General features: G+C 47.5%; 2 protein-coding genes across 2 annotated transcripts in view; one reads left to right on the top strand and one right to left on the bottom strand.

Moving 5' to 3' along the window:
- The window catches only part of EPG5 (ectopic P-granules autophagy protein 5 homolog), a 59,341-nt gene extending 56,811 nt beyond the window's left edge, over nucleotides 1–2,530 (top strand). Inside the window, exon 44 of the mRNA XM_040579706.1 lies at nucleotides 635–2,530. Coding sequence (XP_040435640.1) covers nucleotides 635–817 — 183 coding nt within the window. The 3' untranslated portion in view covers nucleotides 818–2,530. The remainder of the gene's footprint in view (nucleotides 1–634) is intronic.
- Nucleotides 2,531–5,458: 2,928 nt separating this feature from the next.
- On the bottom strand, nucleotides 5,459–14,464 carry SIGLEC15 (sialic acid binding Ig like lectin 15). The gene is made up of 5 exons (XM_040580298.1): nucleotides 14,340–14,464; nucleotides 11,210–11,593; nucleotides 8,671–9,030; nucleotides 7,633–7,663; nucleotides 5,459–6,294 (listed from the first exon to the last, which is right to left on the bottom strand). Exons 1-5 carry the CDS (start codon nucleotides 14,389–14,391, stop codon nucleotides 6,198–6,200), a joined length of 924 nt encoding a protein of 307 aa, XP_040436232.1. The 5' UTR covers nucleotides 14,392–14,464; the 3' UTR covers nucleotides 5,459–6,197.
- Between the last annotated feature and the right edge of the window lie 3,925 nt (nucleotides 14,465–18,389).

The following is an 18,389-nucleotide window of genomic DNA, read 5'->3' as shown; positions in this document are numbered from 1 at the left end:
TATTTTGCTATATATTGAAACACCATCTTGGAATTTGCCAGAGACAAGGGCAGGTGCAGCACAGACCAGGTGATGATAAGAATTTGCTGAACTCTGGTAGCAGGACTCTGTGTCTGAGCCCTCACCTAATTATACAGAGTTTTGTATTAATGTGAAGGCATCAGTTTCTAACTTACACACTGAAAAGGTGCAGGTGAATTTGTCTGTAAACCCCGAGTTCAGAAACTTTGGAACATGGCAGGTAGGAGGAATTTAAAACAAAGAGTAAAAAACAGTGCTGCAGTGATTACACTGCTTTTCAGTGATAAAACAGGGCTTTATAACGTAAGTGTTGCAGTTTGTAGTTCGGTGTAATTTCCTTGAGTTCATGAAGTAAATATTTGATTATATTTGGGTTACAGAATCCTAGCAAGCTTTCCTATAACAGGTATGTTATATGTTAATCTTGGGGAGTAAACAGCTTGAAAAATAAGAGCTGACTTGAAACACTTATGTGATTCTTTTTTACAAATTTTATGTTCCAAATACTTTGGGTTTTCTAGTAGATAAGGGTCTTCTAGTGGAATTGTGCTCACGTGCTGGTTTGCTATGGACCAAAGCTCACACAGCTAACAATTTTCCCTTGTATCTATAGGCGCTGAACACTCTTGAGTCTATGGCATCAAACAAACAATATATGGATTATCAAGAGCAGCTCTGCCAGGCTTCTCAGTTCATCAAGCATCCAGAACACTGTCTACAAGATGGCAATAATCTCTTGGCTCTCCTTATTAACACCCTGTACCCAGAAGTGCATTATTTGGACAGCATCCGATAGCAGCACTGAGCTCGCAGAATCATCATGCAATGTTGATTTACTCTGGTTTACATACATAACGTTGTTGCACAAGTAATTTTTACCTGCAGAGTTCCACTTTGTCAGAAGTATGAATGGGAACTGCACACTGGCAAGTTTTTCTCTCTTTAATGTTTTCTTTCTTTTCTTTTGATTTGTAGGCCTGTGGAATTGCTTAGTTTTTGTTGATTGGAAATGCTTCGATACCTTCCTCTGCATGGCACACACCTGAGAGCAGGGTACCTGAGGACAGCTGTGCAAATCATTAGATGGCAAAGCTCATCCTGTAGCATAAGTTTTTGCTTTGTGCCTTTCTATTTTCCAACGTGTCATTACTCAGGCCAGTTTAAAGTGAGTGGAGGCTTGTGGTATGAAAGAGGTTTTGGCTTTCTTAACCAGGATACCTCTGAGTCTTATGTGTGTGTCTGGAGACTTGTGAAATCCCTGTATTTGGAAAGATAGCATTTTAAATTTTGACTTATTTTTGCTATCCCACAGAAATCTGTAGTTGAAAGGCATGCCTACAATCTTCTCCCACTTCTGTAAACAAACTGAAATAAGAACTCTGCTTTTCCCTATTTTCTAAGTATTAGTGAGTCTGCATCTATATGGCTTGATTAAATGCAAGTTAACTTCTAGCCAAGTTCTTTTTAGATCAGGTGATTTAAATCCAGAGACAGATTTTCAGGATCTCCAGTGCCTGGGCAGGGAGCAGTCAGTTAATGTTCATGTTGGACAGGATTCCCTAACTCTGGAAGTATGGTTGTTTAGGAAATACTGATTTAACAAGTGGACACCCCCCACTTAAGCTTATTCTTTTCTTCCTAGCCAGGCATGACATGACAGGATTTTAGATGACACTGTGAAAAGGTATTTTTCTTGTATTAAATTTGGTTGTTAAAATTCTGTTGCCAAAGCATGAACCCCGAGCCTGTAAATCTGTTGTTTCTGCTGAATGATCACTGGTTTTGTTGCCTTGTCTGATAACAGGAGATGCTTTTGTTCAGGGAAAGCAGAAGGGAAGTTGTCTAATGTCCCTTTTATTACTGGTCTATTTGAGGTGGCCCAAGGTCCTGCAGTCCCAACCCATACACCTCTGTGAAGGTACAATGATTGCTGCTTCTCTTCCTCCATTAATTGTGCCTTTATGTTTATAACATGGTTATGAGTTAAAAATCTGATCACTAAGGGAAAGAAATGTGCAACCTACTGTCAGGTCCATAATGCTTTGAAGTGTTGCTCTTCATTGTGGTTCTGGTGCTGGAGAACAAATCACCTTTTTTTTTTTGACAGATTTTGCTAACTATACCAGCTGGGTCATTGGATCACCTTCATCTTAATGTGGTCTTAGAGTTCTTTGCTCTATCTGCGAGCCTATAAATATATACATATGTACATCCCTCTGTATATTAACCAGATACCAATGCAGCATGTTTTTTTAACAGACTCTTTTTGGAAAATTCATGCCTGGAAGAATACGTTCTGCTGTTCACCCCACCCCCCTGACCTAAAAGCACTGGTTGTATTAGATCCAATGTTACTGATCAGTTGCACAAAAATGTGAAAAAGTCAGAATTATGTGTTTGACGTGCACTTTCAAAACAAGATGCTGTTTCAGCTGATGAATTTTTACAAATGTTGTATTTATAACATGCTATATCTATGAAGACAGTGCAAAATAAAAATGAAATACCATGGTGTTTGTCAGAAATTGCTTGATATCTTCAACTTGCTGGAAGAATCCACATCATGTAACACCCAGTTGTTCTGGGAGAGGCATGTGTGATGGGGGAATGCTACACAGGTTGCTCGGTTGATGGAAGTCTGGAGACTCTTACTTGTGACACAACAGTCTGGTTCTGTGCACAGAGTCCAGGAGAAGGCTCATCTGTGTAATGGCACTTTTTAATGCCATTACATAGATGCATTTTTAATTATGCTTCTCTATCCTGGCAAAATCCCCCAAAGTTTTGTTTTGTTACCTCTGGTAATGTGACCGTAGGGTGATGCACTGCACTGGTTCTGTTCTTTCAGCACTTGCAACTGGCCCAGGCTGGAATTTGGTATTTGTCCCAAATGAGGGGAAAGCTGGTAGCGTGGAGGGAAGCAGGAGAAAACTGTGCCTCCAGTGCTGGTGGTACGACATTCTCACCTCACCGAGGGCTTTGCTGGTGGGCAGGGCCGGACCAGGCTGGGGCCGCTGCTGTTGCCATTGACACCATCGTGTCTGTTTGTCTTGACCATTGAAACAGCTTTTTTAGTAACTTATTGCTTAAAATGTAATGGAAAAGATGCTGGTGACTTTTTTCCCTATTTCTTGGTCTCATAATTTTGATGAAAGTAGTTTTGTTTTATCATGGTCAAAGTACTCTCTGAATAATACTGTTGTGGGCCCTAAGTAGGGAAGCAGGGAAAATTCACCGTGTGCTCCTGCTTTTGCTGAATGTGTCACCCACAAACCAGTCTTCTGGCTTCTTGGTGAACATGGTTGTAGAAGACTGAACCTTTTGCTTTCCTCAAATACAGGGGAGCAGCTCTATGAACTAACAGATCCACTGGCAGTTCTCTGTTGCAAATTTTCTGTCGCAAATTGGGGTCTTATTTTCTGAATGGTGCCCAACAGATTGTTTCTCTTGAGTTCTACTGGAAAAACTCACATTCCCAGTATGTCCCACCCTCCCTTTACCCCTAAAGCGCAGTGTTCTTGTTCACATCATAAACACAGCCAGGTAGTCTCAGAAGGAAAACTGAGTTTTGTGGTGTTTTTAGCATTGTAGATTGCAGCAGAAAGAGATGAAGTTGGAATGTCAGCTACTTCATAAAAAGTGTGCCTTTGGGATAATTCATGTGCTTCAGCTGGAGAATGAATGTCTGTGGCTTTTGAATGTTTGACTTGCATAGCAGTCGTTGCACTGGGGTGAATTGTTGCCTGTGGATTGCAGCTTGAGTATTTATTAAGAAAATAAAGCTCAAGAGGGAAATGGAGGGAAATGGACCTAAGAGCTGAATGTGGTGTTAACTTAAGTCAGTGGAAAACCAGAAGCTGAGCGGCGAGATGCATGAAGCGTGCAGACAGCGCTTCCTGTGCGGGCTGACTGCGGCATCGCGCAGGGGCCGTGGTGGTGGGAGCTGGTATCGCTTGCTCTGGAAGTGCTCGACAGAGCAACAGCCAGATGCCCCCCAAACCCTGACTGTGCGTAAACTGCAGCGGGGAGGAACTGGAACACACTTGTTGAGCCAAATGAGGTCAGTATTAGAGACCTCCTGGCATGCCTCCTGCTGTGTTTTGTATGTTGGAGTCCCCAGAGAGGACCGGGGCTTGCCAGCAGAGGGCTTTTCCTTAGGTACTTCCAGGCCGGTGGTCTGCAGTGGACGCCCACCACACGGTCACCTGTGCTGGCCTGTAAGCTGCCAGCTGGCTCCTCACCCACCCCTGGCCAGTGCCCTGTGTGATCCTGATGTGCTCTAACTCTTTGTCCTGACTGTCCAGCTTCTCCTTCGTGAAGAGGCTGCGTCCATCCACAGCAGCACTTCAGGCTTGTGAGCTATCCTACAGCATCGGTCACCCGGGTGAGACCATGGCCCTGCAGCTGCACGTGGACCTCTGTTCCTCCTGCTCGCTGCCCTGCTTGAAGGTCACCTGGTTGTGCTGAGTTTGCAGAAGAAGTATGAGATTTCCCCACAGCACTGTCCTGTGGGCACTTTATTGCACATCGACACCCAAGTGGGCTCCTTGCCCTCTGTGTTGTTCAGTACGAGGTCTCCCTCTGCACGAAACCCCACACCTTTTGCTTTCCAAAGGACAAAACAGCAGGTACGGAGAGGGAAATGTTGAGGGCAGCCCCTTCAATCAATCCTGCAGGGGTTTGGATGGGTTAAAGAGGTCCCTTGCTGGGGAGAGAGGCAGGATTCAGGCAAATTCAGGTCTGTGCCTTTCCTAGTGTCCAGGGATGTGGTGGGTGCCTGTACCTTGATGTCCTCGTTCTCATGTTTGCTGCACTAACATGGCTCTGGAAGCCAAATCAGTCAAAGTTGACCAGTGCAGATCCATGAGTTTCCTTGCGTCTGACTTGCGGCAGCAATTCCGTGACTGGTGTTTGCTGGCGGCATTTCAACTGCAGGATGCTGGCAGCATGCAACGGAGCATGCTCGGTGCATCCCAGGTTTCGGGGCATGAGGTCTGATACTTCTATTTGGACCAAGCTACTTCAGTTGAAGTAGCTTTCACAAGGAAAATCTTGTAAACCAAGCTTCAGTCCCATATGTGGATAGAAATAGGTTCTCAATACTCTAAATTCAGTTCAGTTTGTCCAATTAAGATCTCTGAGGTATCTTCCTGGTACACTGACCTTACTGGTCCATGACTGCTGTCTGCTGTAACTTCCTTTTCCTCCTTGCATCTCCGCCTATCTTTATTAAACCTGGCTTTGCCACTTATATATGGATGGCTAGTGACTTTGTAGCGGTGACTTCATCTCAGAAGAATTCGAGGTGAGTGGTCAGGCCTTATAGGAGCTTTTGACAAAAATTTGTATTTTGAAACACAGAGATGGAAACGGTTTAGAAATTTTTTTGGTTTATTTTTTTGTTTTTATTTGGCTTATTGTTTTGGTTTATTGGAACATTTTCACAGCATATTTATCACAAAGCTCTGAGATTCTGCTGGTGCGTGCACACGGGCACTAGGAGCTGCAGCGCAGTTACAGTACAGAGCACCCTTTGCATGCCTGGCTTTCAGCTCCGCCACCTTTTGGAAAACCTCTTTTTCCTTTTGCTTGAACTGCTCTTGAAAGTTAAGATTTCCTTTAAACTCTTAAAGCCTTTTGGAAGTTAAGGAAGAAGAATAATAAACAACAAAAAAGACCCAGCCGAAATTCCAGTAGTGTTTTTTTCAGAGCTGGTATTTGAAACTTGAGACGCTTGCTGGCTCTAGGAAGCTCTGTGTGGTTTGACAAGTGGAGCAGTGAAGAAAGCTTTGAGAAGGAGTATTTGAAAAATGCCAAAGCAAAAAGATGTGAGAAAACGGTAGACTGTTACCTGCTTGCTAAACATTATCTGATACAGGCTAAAACCACACAGGCTGGTTAGAACTGACATCCTATGTGGATGCTTCTGTGTGTCCGATGTAGAGTTCTTCCGGTCTTCCAGCTCCAGCCCTCTTTTCTTCTTCTGTTTTTCCCTTTAAGGGCTTCTCTTGCTCGTAAGCAGCAGCGGGGCTGGAAGTCACGCACCTGCAAGGCCTGTTTGACCTTCTGGGTATCAGCCGGTGTCAGTTTTATGTTCACTGGGAAAAGGCACCCTTGTCCGGAGCAGGCAGGAGTTGGAGCCGTGCAGACGGGTGCGGATGAGACCGCCCAGGTCCTCAGCTGCGTCTTGACGCTGTTCTTTCTGCCGGCAAAGCCTGGCCGCTGCCGTCTCTGCGGTCAAAGTTCTCGTAGGTGGTGTCTTGCGGCTGCGGCCTGGCAGTAGAAGAAGTGAAGAAGGTGAGGACACATTTCTGGCTGCTCTAGACTTTGTAAATAGCTTCAGACAGTAGTTAAGGAGTGTCGGAGTGTCTGCAGCACCGTCTGGTACGGATCCTCCTGGCTGCAGCAGGTGGGTTTTATGTGTCTGAGCTGTATCTAATGTTTTACGTTTTAAAGCATCCAGAAGGATCTCATACACAGTTCGTGCTAACTACTGCTGCTGCCCTGCTGCTCAGAGCCTCAGGAGGCTGTGACAAACCTCTCCTGGGAAGGATCCTCTCATGTAGGGCGTGGAGGATCTTGGGTTTTAAGCTTTCATCTACATACAAATACAATTAAGAGTGCAGTGTGGTTTAGACACTGTTAAATCATCAACATTGTGCTTTTGTGAGTAATTACGACAAATTTAACTGTAGGATTGCATTCCCCATTGCCTCTTTGGCTGTGTCCTGATGCTGTGAGCATCTTTCTTGGGTAAGGTGAGGGAAGGAGACATCACACAGGGATAACCCAGGCTGGAAGAGAGCAGCCCCAGGCAGATGTAACTTTACTGATTTCAGGTACAGCTTCTTTAGGCTTAGCCTAAGGATTGGTTTTGTTTTTTAGTTCGTATGCATTTCCTCTCCCTCCTGCTCCATCCCTTTCTGGCTTGGCCACCACAGGTTTCAGAAGCGTCCACGATTAGTGGTGTGATGGGGAATGGGAAATGCTGAGGGTTGTGTGGGAGCATGGTATGGATGCCAGCCAACGAATCAGGCCCTGCCACACCTGATCTGGCTCTGTGGTGGGCTGGTTTGTATCTCCATACCTCCTTTCACCCTTGCAGAGCTCATCAACTTTGATGTGGGTGCTTTTTCTGCTCCATTAGAGGCTGGGGTGCAGAGGGAGGGGAAGGTCTCTGTTGCGCAGCTTCCCCTCTCTTGTCCATCATGCCTCAAGTCTGGCCCAGACCCCGTGCCAGCCTGTCCCTTGGGTGGGTGGTTCTTTTGCTAATGTGGCTTCCTACCATCCTCTGGTCCTATGGCCCACCTAAACTGCTAGCCCTTTGCTGCTGCAGCATCCATGTGTCATGGTTTCTCCAACCTACTGCCCGTCCTTGTCACATCAGTGGGGCCTCCTCAGCTGTACCCAAGCCAGGGCCTCCTTCCAGCAGTGCCCAAGCCTTGGTCCCTCACACGGGTTCATCTGGCCATCAGCCCAACCATGTCCTTGTCCCAGGAGCCCGCTCTCAGGCCAGAAGGTTGTTGCCAGGACCAAGGACATGTATTTCTCTCTTTAGCCATCTCCACCCCTCCTGATGGATAACATGAGTAGAAGGCAAGACATCCTTACCGGGCCAGGCTGGATGGAGTGGAGGAGGGACCTGTGAGGTGGGAAGGAAGATGTGGGTTAGCAACGTGGTCAGAGTGAGCTGGGGAGTCAGGGCTGACCTAGAGCTGTTGGGAAGCTGCAATGGGAGTGTCACAAACACCCCCAGTGAATGGAGAGAAGACCTTGTGTCAGGTGTGTTGTCCTCTTATGGGACTGGGAATTAGGCACTGGAGTATAAGGAACAAAGCATTTCTTTGGTTGGTCTTACACCTTCTACACTTTGAGACAACTGGTGGCTTTTTCAAGGTGTTGACAGATGAGTCACAGTGAGATGACATCTTGTCCAGCCTGAGACGTAGAGCCTGGGGTCCCTCCTGGTCCCCTTCTCCCCATGCCATCACACAGCAGGGGTGGTGGGCTGGGGGCTAGCAGCCTCTGGGCTTCTTGAGAGGTCTTATCCCTCAGTCCGTGACCTGATTCTCATCTCCTGTGAGCTGGGGTTTCCCTGCTGTCATGGCCCTGGTGTGGCTGGGAGGTGGGATTTCACTGGTGATGGGGAAGCACCCTGGTGGCGAGGCCCAGGGGACCGAGAGGGGCAGTCTGTAAAAGGAGGATGCCCACCCCAGGAGACTGAACTGTTGCATGGGATACAGTGAAGGTAAATCCTGCCTATGGTCTACAAGGGGAGAGGTAGTAATTAGTCTGCTTCGAAGAGAAGAAAAAAAACAATCTGTAGGCACAGGTTCTCCGCTAATTGCCCATCTGTTAGTTAACCTTTCTCCTCGGGCACAGGGAAAATCCTGCTCCCTCTGCTTTTCCAAAGGTCCCTTCCCAAAGGAGACATCATCTCTGCAGGCCGTGACCAGCCAGCCAGGATGTCCCTCCTACTTATATTTCCCATTAGAAATGTCCTTCTTCTAGGGTGGCAAATGATAAAATCATTAAAAAAACCCAACCCAAACCAAAGCCAACCCCTCCTGCCTGACTTCATCTGCCGCATCCCACCGCTGATTACCAGTCTGATGGAGGAAGACTACTGAGGGAAACTGAGATACGTACCTCCTCTTGAGAAAGCGGTGAAGCTCAGTATCACCAGCAACATGAGCACTTTGATTCCCAGCGGCACAAAGATCAGGATCAGGAAGAAGGAGCTGTTGGATGCTTTGAATTTATAGAAGTACACAGCCCCCTCTGCTCTCCCATGGCTGTTGACGGCAGTACAGGTGTATTTTCCATCGTGGATGAGGTACCGGAGCTCCTTGGTGACGCGATGGTTCATGCTGGTGATGGTGGTGATGTTGCTGTAGGGTGGGCCGGTCCAGGTCAGGGCAGGCACTGGCTCCCCCTCGGCAGTGCAGCGTGCCTGGAAGGTGCGATCCCTGTTGGAGCTGACGGTGATGTTAATGATCCTGGGGGCAGCTGCAGGAATCGCAACAGGGGAGGGAAAGTGTGTCAGGCTTCAGAGGCGTGTGTAGCCTGGAGTGAGCTGTCGGTCTTGGTGGACCCTCAGCGTGTTATATCAGGGTAGTTCTGGGAACCACCCTCCCCTTCCTTGTTTTTCTTACCACTTTCCTTAGATTTCCCCACCCTGCCTGTGTTGGATAGAGAAGCAAAGGGATCCACCTAGCAAAGCCTGGGTGCAAGGACGTGTATTCTACCTCTGATTTCTGCCTGTAATGGCTCACACAGTTGTCTCAGCTTTGGTCAGCTTCAGCTGATGTCACCTTCCATGGTGGCAGAAGGCAGAGACACTGTGCTGTAGCAGGGTAGTCATCCATGAAGATGGGCTGCTTTCTGCAGATGCACCATGAATTGCAGCCCTGTGCTGTCCATCACGCAGGCACAGGTGCAGTTGGGGACATTTTCAGACTGGCTGTGTCTGCGCATGGTCCAGGACAAGGCAGCCATGGTGCTCCTGCAAGCATCTCGTGGCTGTGCCTCTGGTCTCAGACCTCCAGAGTACGCACGGATGGATCTGTTTGTAGGCCCTTTGCTCAGTGCCCGAGACCTGCCAGATTTAGCAAGTTCTAATCAGGGAGCGGTTACACTCCTTGCTGCAACCTATTTTTGATGTTTTTCTCCAACCCTGTAGTGAGACTACCAAACAGCTGGTGTAGGTTCCTGGTTGCTTTGGGGTAGCACACTGATACCAAGACAGGGCCACTAATTTTATATCCTGTATTGGAGCACATGGGGTTGTGTGGCTGAATGAACTGTGGTAGAGACCGTTTGGGGAGATGCAAAATGCTAAGAGGTGCACTGCTGAACGTGTCATCCTTTGTCTAGTCTGCTGAGGAAGCGTAGCTGGTATGACCAAGCTTGTCCTAACCTTCCATCCTTTCCTCTTGAGCCATTTAATGCATTTGGTTCCTAAAGGCATTGTGAAAACTGGAGAGAACTAAATGAGCATCCTCATGGAGGAAAAGCAGCAGTTCAGTATTGATTTCAGTTTTTGTCAGGCTAGGCAACAAATGTATAGCTTGCAACCAGCTACGTCGTGTCTTCCTCCTTGTCTGTGTAATGCAGGAGTTTGAGGCTGGAGGACTGATGCGTAAGGAAGCTGGCTGTGTTAGTTGTATGCCATGTGTCTATGTGTTTTGGTCTTTAACTTTTTAAGCATTATTTAACCCCTTCCATTCATACTGTCAGGGGTATGAATTTGCTATTCCCAAAGCAGGGTGCAGCCTGGGTGCCGTATCTGTGTGTGTTATCGTTCCTCTGGTGTTAAGCCCCAGGCAGCCCCTGAGAGACAGACCTTGCTGCCATCCTGTTCTGGTCACACTGTGTATGTGGGTGTTCAGGAGCTGCTCCAAGTGAAGGAAAGCCTTGACTACACAGAACTGCCCAAGAAGTAACCGACCTTATCCTCAGGTTCCATCTGGATGCCCACAGGTGTAAGGCAGTTTCACTTCACAAGCAAAATCATCCAACACGTGGCACCTCTGCCCTCATGGGTAAGGTCTGAGCCAGTTCCCGAGGCCACTTGGGTCTCCTGGCCCTCCCTTGATCTGTGAGCACACCCTGGGAGATGGGATTAGCATTTGAGGTTTGTTATCTGAGCTGGTTTTTCAGGCTGTTTATGTTTCTTGCTCCAGGAGAGTCTGGATCTACAGCACCTGTGTACCAGGTATCTTGTCTTTCTGATCCCCTGTTACCATCCAGGTGGTCTTGTGCTTATATCTGCTAACATGTGCTCAGCACCCAAGCTCTCCTGTTTAGATTCTGATGAAGAGGACGGCTTTAACCCCACCCCGTGGGCTGCTGACCCCCATTTGCCTCTCTGCTGCCTGCTCAGACCCTGTGCTGCAGGACGAAGTGGGATGTCCAGGACTTGGCTGGCTCTTACCCCAGCAGCCAGAGCCTGGCTGTTTCCTTTCCAGTTTCATTCCTGTTCCCTTCCCTGCATTGTGCTCATCGCCTTGTGCTGGAAGGCTGCGGAAGGCAACGAGTATTCCCCGCCCCAATGTTACAAACTATCCGCGGAGCTGGAAAACACAGCCCTTTGGACGAGCAGGTCAGCTCCTGTTACCATCTCATTTTCCACATCTTGCAGCTCTCACTTCCCTATGGGGTGGCGTTGGCTCTACGGCCCTCTTACCAATCAAATGCAGCTTTATCCCATTCCTGCTTTCATACTTGCTGTGGGTATCTCCGGACAGCTCCACCCGACAGAAGTATCTCTCGCTGTCACTCCAGGTCAGATTGTCAATCCTGATGGAAAGGTCCTTGTGCCGGGGGTTGCCAAGCAGTTTGTATTTGTTTTTGTGGCTGATGGCAGTCTTACAGAGCTCATTGGTGCTCTGACTGATGCACTTGAAAACTACTGTGCCGTTGTAGGGTTCCTTGATCCTCCAAATGGCAGTGACGGTCCGGTCAAATGTTTTGTAGGGGTGTGTGAAAGTACAGGGCAGGATAACCATCTTCCCGAGTTCACCGGTGACATCAGATGGGACGTGGACGGACCAGCCGTTGGACTGCACACCTAGAAGCAAAAAAGATGATCGACTGATTCATGTGGGGTGTTTAAGGCCATCCTTCCTGCGCCTGCTCTGTTGTTGGTCGGAAAATGTTCCTGTGGTGGGCCCTGTGTTGCTTGCTGAGGACCTGCAGTTGGTTGCGCAGCCCTGTTACTGAGACTGGATGTGGTACCAGTTGGCACCGGAGCTTGGGGGACTGATCAGCTCATGTTGAAAGTGATTTAATTCCTAAGCAGGCCTTGTTTGACAAGTGACCGATAGCACCTGAAGTTGTGTAACACACTTTTGCAGTTAACAGACGTCTGTGTGCTTAGATCAACCAAATTCTCTCTTCAAAAGAAAAAAAAAAAGGCTAAAAATAAAAATTTTGCATGCATTCAGAAATCTGGTGGCTTTAGGCACTGAAGTGCATTAAGTGTAGCAGCCCTGCATTTGAGTGCGTGCACACACTGTAGTATTATGTAATAAGTACCGTATATATATAGTATTATGTTATAGTGTCTGTTACGCTACTCAGTTGGTGGTTGCGTTACCCCTGAGGAAGGTAGTAACAGCTGATGTTTCTCATGATCAATGCTGCTATCATCACAAAGTAGCATCTTACTCATCAGCTGTGACAGGATCTGAATAAAGACTTGAAGATGCTCATCTTAAGGAAGGCTGCTGAGAACAAGTAAGTTCCCTGTATCTGTGTCGTCGGATGGAGGATGCCCTTGGCAGCAGAGAAGGCATCTCCCTGTTAGCAGAGCGAGTTGTCACGGTGTGGACTCTAGCTGCCACTGTCTTCCCAGACAGGCCTTGTCCTGGTGTCATGGTGAGGGAAATCCTGAGTTTTCCGGCTGAGGTGTCACAAATGGTTGGGATTTTGCTCCCTTGGCCAAATTTTGTTACAGTAAATCCTAGTGCAGTCTGGGGAGCTGCACCTTGCTGCCACCAGACACAATCTGATCATTTTTGTCTAGTGATGAAAACAGCCTTCCCCTGAATGGATGCTCCCCACCTTTGAAATATATCGGAAAACTGTCTCACCCATTTCTCTTCCCTAGGAACCACCAGCACCAACAAACAGCACTTGCAGGCAGTGCTTTCTGTATAGATACGTGTATCCATCCACTGCCTTGCTAATTGCAACAGCTGTAGCAGCAGATTGTGGCTTCAGGACCGTCTGTGGCTTACATTCCTGTCTTACAAAACTCACTTGATGACTTCATTAAATCAGGAGCTTCCCCCTCAATAGCTGAGAATAACTGCAAAAAAAAAAAAAAGTAAAGGTGTCCTGTAAGCAGTTGCCATCCATCCCTCGTCTAGCTGGCTTTGCTGCGGTCTGTGGGCATTCAGCTGTTGGGTTGCTCCTGTAAACACTAAGATAAGATTTGTTGCTTGTTCATATACCTGTTCTCCATGATATTTGGCAAATACCTCGGTGGTGGTGCAGCCTCTATCACTCCATTGTGCGCTGCACAATGGACAAAGGCCAGTGTGGGACTGGTTCTGTGCTGTTATTTATCTGGAATCAGTGCCAAGCCAGTATTTTGGTTACGGAGATCTGGAGCCGGGCTGCCTTATGATTCGTTATAATGATATGAGATCCTTTTGCAGCCTAGGGAATCTCATATTCAAGGTTACATAGCCACTGGAGCTCTGGGAAGCTCCTGGACCTTGAGCACAAAGAGCTGGCAGTGAAAACAGGAATGCTTTCTAGTTTATTTCATGTTATTTTGGCTGTTTTACAGCATGTTACTGTAACCCTTGCTCTTGGAGAACTGCAGATCATGTGCTTTTGAGTACATGATTTGCTTTTTGCTTTTCTCTGCCACCTTTTCGGTTTGCAGTTTTTGAGTATCTCAAGCAAATAATATTATTATTAGCACGTAAATATCCCCTTGCCTTTTACGTGAGAGAAAATGTTAAAACCCCATACTTCTAATGTTACCAGCTCCACCCATTTCTGTGGAAACACAGTTTGCCTAGGTTATGAGTAGGGGGAGTTGTCAGCGTCTTGTGCATAATTTAACCTTAACCTTAAAACTTCAGAGTGGTACGTTTTTTGTGGCTTCCTGCTGCTAATACCCAGCCTCCATTTGTTCCTGGAATTGAAGCTTTCACAAGAAATGGAGAAAGCCATAGGCAAATCGCCTACACACTTAACCCTGAAAAGGATTCGTCAGGCCAGGGTATCTGCTAGTTGTCAATGGAAAAATCATGAAGACAGGAACAAGATCAAGAGCTGGAGACCACCACAGACCCTAGCCTTGCTCTAGCAAATACTGTTTGACAGTATATCCAAGCAAATCCCATTGAGTTTAAAGGAACTTAAGTGCATACTTGAGGGTAAACATGAGCTTGTGCTAACTGGAGCACATTGTTATCTGTTGCACAGTAACTCCTAGGAAAGGGACACAGTGCTGCTGGGTGGTGGTAGAAATGCTGCATCCAACTGATGCTGCAGGAGAAAAGTTAGATCAACTCCCTGCACAAGTCAGAAAAGCAAAAAAAAAAAAAAAAAAAAGGCAAAAAAACCCCCCACCCCACTCTCAAACCAAAGACCTCTGTGGCAATTGCAGAAGAAAGCTGTTGAGTTTTCCCGGTATTCTCACCTGTACCCAGAATTTCAGCATCCTCTTAAACAATGTGATGGCACGGTGCAGTTCATGGAGAGTTTATTGTACTAGGTAATTCCCCTGGCACTTTGACCAGAGCAAGAAGAAAAGCCCTGATCAGACAGGGATTCATAACAAGCTCAGAACTCACCCTTCCTGGAGATGCGAAGGAGGCACAGAAGAAAAAAGCCAAGCTCTCTCATGCTGGTTGACGTTCTCCACTGAGGTGTATCAGCAAACCAGAACAGCCTCCACTACATCTGAGCTGCTGGTCTTGCAGTCACAAAAGTTTTTTCCAGGGATGGAAGAAGTTGTGGTTTTCCTCGGAGGCAATGAGTTGTCTAGCTGAACCAGCTTTAAATTCAGTTATTAATAGGTTTGCGGTCAGTCATGTGAAAAATATGGAGTATTATCATTTTCCAGCTAAAGGAAGGGAACTGCAGAGTGGGGCTGCAAGCAACCACTCCACATGTGTGCTGGGGCAAGAGGGGATGGCTTTCAAGTGCCACCACATCACCAACCTGGAGGAAACCCTCGCAATCTGCTTCAGGAGGTGGCAAGCAAGACCCTTGCTCTCCTGGTTTGAGGCAGTTTCTCCTCCTGAACTTGGAGCTTGCAAGCCAACTGTGCTTTACCCCTTGTGCTCACTGGTTGTTGTCATCCCTAGGTGTAAAAAACTCCTCTGCCACCACCACCTTGTTTTGAAATCATCTGGTTGTACCAAGGTTCAGTGTTGGAAGAGCGCTGGGGTGTCCCCTGGAACCCTGCTCTGTCTGGACTCCCATGACCCTGACGAGCTGTGAGTCATTCTCCTCCTTGTTGTTCGAGCCTGCCTTCCAAATAAGCTGAGCTCCAGCTTCTGCCCAGAATCCTTGTGTAAATGCTTGCTCTTTCCTTCTGGGTTTAGCTGTAGCAAACTTACTGTGCAGTTTGCTAATCTGCAGAGCCTGAGGCTCGTGGAGAGCTGGCCATGCTTCCCCCCACGTACCTCCCATCCGCTGATCCCGTGACATGAGGCTTAACCTTGGAGCGTGTGTTCCCTGTGTGGGTTTCGCTTGAGGTTTCCTGTTTTTGCTTCAGGCTGGAGGGAGGGCTGATGTCTGATTTCTCACCTCGGCAGCCGCGCTGCTGTGGGGTCCCTCTCTCCTGTTGGGGACCCCAGTGCCCACGCCGTCCCTGCCGCGGGCGGGGGGTGCGCAGCCCCTGGAGGGCTCCCAGGGCCGATGTGAGATGGTGCTGGGTCCCTGCTGCCAGCTCTGCTGTGCCAGGAGCCAGCGCCTTCCCCCACTGTGCTCCTCACCTCTTCGCCCTGAACTCCCGGTGTACGTTCCCTTCTTGTTGTGCAAAAGCTCCTAGAAGAGGGAGCACCTCCGCTGGGAGAGGCTGGGAGCTGGGGTGGCCCAGCCTGGAGAAGAGGAGGCTCTGGGGAGACCTTATAGCACCTTCCAGTGCCTAAAGGGGCCGACAGGGAAGCTGGAGAGGGGCTTTGTACCAGGGCCTGTAGCGAGGGGACAAGGGGGAAAGGCTTTGCGCTGAGAGAGGGGAGATCTAGATCAGCTGTAAGGAAGAACTTGCTCCCCGTGAGGGTGGGAGGCGCCGGCAGAGGCTGCCCAGGGCAGCTGTGGGTGCCCCGTCCCCGGCAGTGCCCACGGCCAGGCTGGGGCTGGGACCCACCTGGGCTGGGGGGAGGTGGCCCTGCCCGGGGCAGGGGGTGGGACTGGGTGGGCTTTGGAGGTTCCCTCCAACCCAAACCCCTCCACGGTTCAGTAGTATGAAGCATGTTTGCTGCTTTCTGAACCTGTTCTCTGTTCCGGTGGAAGTTAGCGTGCCTGTGAAGGGAGGGATTTCTGTTCTCCTGGGCTTTTTGGAGGAGCCTCTGAGAGTACCCAGCTGTCCTTCACAATGGCTCAGACCTGTTGCTGCTCACCAGAGAGTGGTGTTATTTTAACTAATGACTTTGAGCCCTGCCCAGCCCCTATGCATGTCATCCTCGACCAGGAGGGTCAGGACCCACTGCTCCGACTGCTTGGCAAACTGTCCTTACTAGCCCTAAAAAGTAATATGTGCCATTGTCACCAGAGAAACCTGAGGGTATGGGTGGTGGAAACAGTGAGTAAGAGACCTGAATCCTTATCCCATTTGTGTTATGTGCCTTTTTGGCATACCTTCCCCATTTATCTCCATATACTTTTTACCTGTTTTAAAACAGATATTATATTTTTTATATATAATATATATTATTTTATATTTGTATAACACCATATATATATAACCAAATAGATAAAATACGTAATAAAATAATAAATTAAACCAGATTAAAACTAAATAAAAAACAGATTAAAAAATCAGATAAAAATAATAAATGGAAATTCTCCATTCATTTTATCTGTTTGTGACACTAACTTTTTGGTGTTGTGACTGTCTTTAAGCATTTCACCTCTGATGGCACAGTGGGACCCAGTGGTCTGAAGTAAAAGATTAAAGTGAAACCCATGCTAAAACCATGTGACAGTGAAGCATAAATGATTAATGTGAAGCATAGCTGTGGTTAACGCTTAGTACAAACTTCTCGCTCTCTAGTGTTTTACTCTAGCATCTCCTAGACAACTGTCTGGTAAGTCAGTAGAGAAGTACAAATCCCTTTGAGTTTTATCTCTGGACTGATTTTCTTTTCACACTGTAAGATAGCTCTTTGCAATGAAGTATTTTAAAGTTTAAAATACAGAGTTGAAAACACGTAGCTGAAAATGTTTGCAAACTATTTGAATAAGCCAAAAATTTTTGTTAACAAAAAAATATCCCTGCCTATATGATCCACAAGCTCTGCTATCTGTGACTTTTTTTTTTTTTCTGCAGTTGTGTCCTTGAATAGTATCTCGGATATCCGTAAGAAAGGCTGCTTCTGGTCCAACACCCAAACTAGGTTGCCTTCCATATTCATCAAATACTGGTTTTCTTCCTGATAAATCTATTTTTAAGGGCTGTAGGTGATGACAGCAATTGCTATGCTACTTTATTAATATTTTTCTTAAGTGCTTGTACAAAAGCAACAATCAGAGATCTGGTCCCAGTGACACTCCAGTTTCTGATGTTTTCTTGTGCTATGAAAATACATGGCATCTGGAGAAAGAGAAAGGCATGGAAACTTGTGGGTTTTCCTACTCGAGAAACAGATCAATGCACTTAAATAAAAATAACTTGTAAAAAAACCCCACAAAAACCACAAAAACAAACCTAAAGGAACCTGTAAATCCAAGCAAATAGCAATCAAATATAGGCCAGTGGCAAATTTGCGGCCAGAGGCAGAGATGCATCTGCCCACCCTGCCAATGCTACGGCCAGTTCGTGCTGCGCTCTTTGGCAGCTGCAGGGGAGTATCTCACATCCCCATCACCTTCCTGGCTGTGTCTGGTCCAGAGAACAGCAGTCTTGGAGTTTTGAAGGTTCCCTTTGGATCAAACTGCCGACACCAGCCTTTCCTCCGTGGACTGTACCTCCTCCGCCCTGGATCCTGGTGACAGCCTCACGAGAGACTGAGAAAGGTGAGATGTATGGTGTCTGGGTGTTGCTTTGGCTACATTAACCATGCCTTAGGGATGCTGTAAGGAGCTATGCACCACACCATATAGGCTGCAATTTAAAAGCACGATCTGATGGAGAAGGCACAGAACAAGGGGGGAATGATATTGAGATAAACTGATCGAGCTGGTCGGTTTTAACCTTTAACCCAGCTCCTTTTAACTTTTCCCAGTTGGCTGATTTTCTTGTAAAGGTTAGCCTCTTGTAAAGTGTTCATCCCTCCTAACACCCTTAGAAATTCCCATGGTGTTTTGTGATGGATGGTTGACAAAACCTGCGGGGCAACCCAGAAGCATGCCAGGACGATCTCCTGGCAGACGTGCCCTCCGTTCAACCATTCCCCTTGCACCACATGCGTTGGCAAACAGCAACTTGTTGGCAGAGCCCTTTGGACTTGTCAGAAGCTGCTCCATGACACCTTGCACGCTTCTCCGTTGGCCACTGTGTTGAACTGCTGTGATCTGAGGATCCGCCCGGTCCTGGGAGGGGGCTGATGTGAACCCAGGTTGCAACGTGTAGCTGGAGATGAGCATGGCAGCGCTCGTGCCTCCTGGTGCCAGGTTTGTCACTGAGGACCTAAGCAAGGAGATTTTCTGTGCGGCTGTACCTGTGTCGGTAATGC

The sequence above is a fragment of the Falco naumanni genome, chromosome Z, assembly GCF_017639655.2.
Source record: "Falco naumanni isolate bFalNau1 chromosome Z, bFalNau1.pat, whole genome shotgun sequence".
Lineage (NCBI taxonomy): Eukaryota > Metazoa > Chordata > Aves > Falconiformes > Falconidae > Falco > Falco naumanni.
Note: the sequence above shows the minus strand (reverse complement) of the source record. Positions and strands in the feature narration are given on the sequence as shown.